Source organism: Primulina huaijiensis, chromosome 6, assembly GCF_012295235.1.
Source record: "Primulina huaijiensis isolate GDHJ02 chromosome 6, ASM1229523v2, whole genome shotgun sequence".
Lineage (NCBI taxonomy): Eukaryota > Viridiplantae > Streptophyta > Magnoliopsida > Lamiales > Gesneriaceae > Primulina > Primulina huaijiensis.
The window spans coordinates 12,683,865-12,688,232 of record NC_133311.1 but is presented as its reverse complement, the minus strand read 5'-3'; the positions used below and the strand labels follow the sequence as shown (position 1 = coordinate 12,688,232).

The following is a 4,368-nucleotide window of genomic DNA, read 5'->3' as shown; positions in this document are numbered from 1 at the left end:
AAAATGGGTTCAAAATTTGACTTCTATGCATATAACTCTTTTTAAATTTTGCTAGACAATGGCAAAGTAAATTACTACGTTTTTTCTTTCGTGTGATGGAAATTATTGAAGTCTTTTATAGCATTAGAGTTTGGTTATGAATGAGTTGGTTCTTGTTACATTTGTGCTTCTTGAGCAACTCAGGAAGAGGTTTCTAGCAGAATTTTTAAGTTAAATTATAGATATCTTCGATTTAAAGAGATGTGTTTAAACTAAATTTCTATTTTAAACTTAAGTTTAGGGGAGAAAATAGGACTGGGATGTTTCAAAAACGATCTGAAAAGATTGTCGATATTATTCTCTCCTTGGACCAGTCAGTCAGACCGCAGTTCCGAGCAAGAGAGTATCCCAAGTGAACAAATGCCACTAATGTTAATTCAATCATGGAATTTTTGGGCAACCTATTATGATTTATATTTCAAAGCTCTCACTCAAGGCCTAATTCTTTCTTCAATTGGGCCAAGGTTTCTTCGATCTCGTCGATACTTTCATCGATGCTGTTGGCTTTATTCGACCCCTTTCGATCGGCACTTGCAGCCTCCTTAGTTCCATTAGGTGAAAACCCTTTTGAAAACCTTTCACCTTTGTTATCTTCAGCAACCTCTGTATCTGTGACGTTCAACTCTTTTTCCAAGAATTCAACAAACTCTTCCCCTATTTCCTGTCATACACGAGTAAAGAACTATATATTAATATGGTGTAAGTTATATGGCCACCCTTTGAAGTTTGTCCTCCCTTTGTTTAGAGTATAAAAATGATATCCAGATATTTGGTTTACTTGCTTTTACACCCCTTGAAATAATTGAACTAGCATCCCTAATGGACTTGCAAGTTGCATCAAGTTTAGTTACCAAATTTCCATTCTTGATCTTGAAAGGGGACAATGAAAGTATTCAACCTCAAAGAGATCATCGGACTTATTTGGAAACCTGTTGGTGATACTTTATTTTAGTGCAACTTAAGGGTATTGTTTCAGTCTACCATGATGTTTAACCAATATATTAAATGAAAAATGAAATAAACAATATCAAAGATTCAAGCATAGAAATATATATTCTCATCAATATTATGTATTTGGAAGTAGTTTTTAGTCTACAAAGATATCTCACCGCCAATTCCTCCCACAAGCTCTTCGGTTTTGATTGTGAAGTATCACTTGCCTCCCAGTTACGAAATTCTTCCTCAAGATCTCTGAAAAAGTCTCCTACAACAACATGCGATGAATAAAAAATTTAAACATGTGGTTTTACCCACAAGAGGATAAAAAAAAAAAAGAAATTAGGCAAATATAAGGTGACAAAAAGGCAAGAAACTGGTTGACCCTTGTGGTGTTGCAAGAAGTATAAATCTACCTAATGTTATTTGAATATCCATCAAAAAGTTGCCTGCACCATCGAGGGGATAAATATAAGATTATATATCAAAATGAGGAACTTCTCATGGGGTCCAAATTAATAAATTTAATATCGAAAACAAACTAATACTATACGATTGAACATTTGCCTTTTATGCTTCTACGTAAACCAATAGTTGATAGTCCAGTGAAATTTAATTTTTTAACAGTGAATAGCTGTCCAAAAACCAAGTTTTTTTATTGCTGTGCCACATAAGAAACGATACAGAACTATGGGACTTTTCTTGTTCCTTCACAAATCCATTCCAACTATACCTTTCCTTGACTTTAATACAAATGTAGGATGAAGCACCGACACTACATAAAAAGCTATATTTGCTAGTAACATTGCAACTCAAAACATAGCATGCGGTACAATGTTCAAAACACTGTGTTTCCATGGGTATAACACTTAAGCAGACACACAAAACAGTGGAGCGATTGGCTGCTGATGGATTAATAGAGTAAGGAAATGTAATAGAAGGATAGAGAATAAATGGATAATAGTACAAATGTACAATACTTTGCACAAATTTGATAAACATGATGTGTTGTATCTTAGAAGTCATTCTTTTGTAACTAAAGAAAACTGAACTTGTATTACACAATCAGACTCAAAGATCGCAAGAATTAAACAAAATGTCAGAAGTGTATACATAATACACAGCTAAAAAACCATGATCACTGTACAAAAATAATTTAAATACTTGATATGTACAATCTTTAGCGTGATTCGCTAAAATTGTCGACCTGAAGTTGCCCATAAACCATAGTGGAAGTTTCCATGTTATCAGAAGTAGTTTTATATGAGAACTAGCAAATTATGAAGCCTGAACTCCCTTTTTGTTATGAGGTTTGTATTTGCATTTGCTTATCAGTGTAAGCTGGTGAAAGCCAGAAGTAATAAGTATATGTCAACAGTAACATATTGTCATTACAGTAACAAATGCCATAAACATCATTCTTTTGAAAATTGTTATACCAAAACAATTCAAATTTAATGGGGCAGACTCTACATATTGGTAACTTGGTTACTTTTTAGGCATGTACATGTATTAGGCTATCCTTTTACAGGCCAAAAATAAATGTGAACCAAGTTTTTACAATAATAACCAACAAAATTTTCCTGGTGACTGAAGTACCTTGAGACGTGGCATAATTTTTTTCTTAACCAGTTTTTTTGGTGGATAAATTATTTTAAAGACTGATTGCCCAAAGCAATTTTCCCGACCTAAACAAACGAAAACAAAAACAAACATTTGAAAAAACAGAGACCGTAAAAAGTTTCAGCGGGCAAATGCTTTTACCAAAGCCGTAGAACTCTTCTTCGGCTTCTCTAGTCCTACGCTGGTATGTTCCAGTTGAATAAGAAAAACCTGCACCTTGATTTCCAGAATCATACTTCCCTCGGGATTCAGATGTCAACACAGAGTTGTATGCATGCTTAATCCTCATAAACTTTTCCTGAGCACCAGGCTGTATGCAAGACAGCACAAATAGAAAAAAGATTGTTTCAAAGGCAATATATAAATATAGGAACACAAGATACTTGGATTATATTTGGTCCCGTTAGACCTAGATGATCAAATACTAAACAATGAACATGATGTAAAACATGGGGTGTCAACACATTTCTTTATGCCATTATTAACATTTGATTTGGTAGGGACCAACCTCTATTCAATATTCAATTTTTCGAGTCGATTTCCATCAATAGTAAACTATGACAGACTAGCCAATATAAGAAACAGGATCCCAGCATAACAAAGAATGAAGAGTAATAACAATATGCAGCATATCCTTAATGATCAGACACTGGAATATGTATTACGTTAATTTTATATCTGGCCTAAAACTCACATATAGTTAGTTTAAGAATTACACAGATCAAGAAAAGATTACACAATGAAAATAACCTCAGCAATAAGGAATCATACAAGGAAAATCCATCCAAACATTACCACTAAAAATTGAGCTAAGAAACAATAAAAGTAACCAAAATTTGGACAACCGACAGATTCCCACCTCTTTATTTACATCAGGATGATACTTAAGAGCAAGTTTTCGGTAAGCCCTTTTGATTTCTTGGGTAGAAGCAGCGGGAGACACCCCCAAAACCTCGTATGGAGACTCCCTACGACTCGCTCTCACTAGGGTATTTCTGGGTTTTCCTTCGTCCCTCCTCCGATTGTTGTAATAGCCATAGTCCTTTCTGTAACCGAGAAAAGAGGGACGAGATTTGTGGGCAGAAATAGTTGCAAAAGAGTTGAATTTGGATGGAGATTTTAGAAGTACGGAAGAAACGGAGAAGTAGTGCAAACCAAGAAACGATGTTGAAGTTAAAGACTCAGTGAAAAAATCCATACATGTTATTGAATAAACTTTGTTTGAATATTCGTATAATCTAGCAAATTCTTGATGAGGAAGCTCCAACACCATTCGTCCGTTTCAATTAAATCGCCAAAAATGCCAGCTTTTTTTGTTTTCGAGCGGCAGCAAAATGGAAAACACCAAATTTTGATAATTGATTTTCTAAATTACCATGAGTTTTAAACAAGTCTAATAAATATTTAATAATCAACTATATATATGATTTTTTAAAGTTTTAATGAGTAAATATAATTTTATTACACAAAGTATTGATAAATGACTTAACTGGATTTATCCAACTGAAAAGTAATTTTTAGCTCGAATATAAATTACTTTTAAGTTTAATTATTGTATTAAATTTAACTAGATATACATTTATTTTTAAAATTTATTTTATTATTGAAATTGTAAATAATTAATATTATATTAATGTTATTATTTTTTTCCATCTTTATTATATATAGATATATCAATATAATTAAAATTTAATAAATAAATCTTATACATAACTAAAAATAAAATAAATATATTTTATATTTAAATTAAAGTATAAATCGAGAAACTAT

The 4,368-nt window shown here is 32.5% G+C and overlaps 1 protein-coding gene across 2 annotated transcripts; it reads right to left on the bottom strand.

The window, feature by feature from the left end:
- Positions 1 to 383: 383 nt before the first annotated feature.
- Positions 384 to 3,938, bottom strand: LOC140979558 (uncharacterized). Of its 2 annotated transcripts, XM_073445000.1 has the most exons (5): positions 3,458 to 3,938; positions 2,740 to 2,908; positions 1,392 to 1,424; positions 1,149 to 1,243; positions 384 to 700 (listed from the first exon to the last, which is right to left on the bottom strand). In XM_073445000.1, exons 1-5 carry the CDS (start codon positions 3,869 to 3,871, stop codon positions 467 to 469), a joined length of 945 nt encoding a protein of 314 aa, XP_073301101.1. In that variant the 5' UTR covers positions 3,872 to 3,938; the 3' UTR covers positions 384 to 466. The 2 variants fall into 2 exon arrangements, with proteins under 2 accessions (XP_073301101.1, XP_073301102.1); XM_073445001.1 differs by lacking the exon at positions 1,392 to 1,424 and having other exon boundaries at positions 3,458 to 3,936.
- Positions 3,939 to 4,368: the final 430 nt, after the last annotated feature.

Bases quoted from the DNA above. Each gene is read 5' to 3' on its own strand.
- LOC140979558 (XM_073445000.1), bottom strand. From the start codon at position 3,871: ATGGTGTTGGAGCTTCCTCATCAAGAATTTGCTAGATTATACGAATAT. The intron at 1,244-1,391 runs GTAGATTTATAC...ATGTTGTTGTAG, and splicing joins GGATATTCAAATAACATTAG to GAGACTTTTTCAGAGATCTT. The intron at 701-1,148 runs GTGAGATATCTT...CGTGTATGACAG, and splicing joins GCTTGTGGGAGGAATTGGCG to GAAATAGGGGAAGAGTTTGT.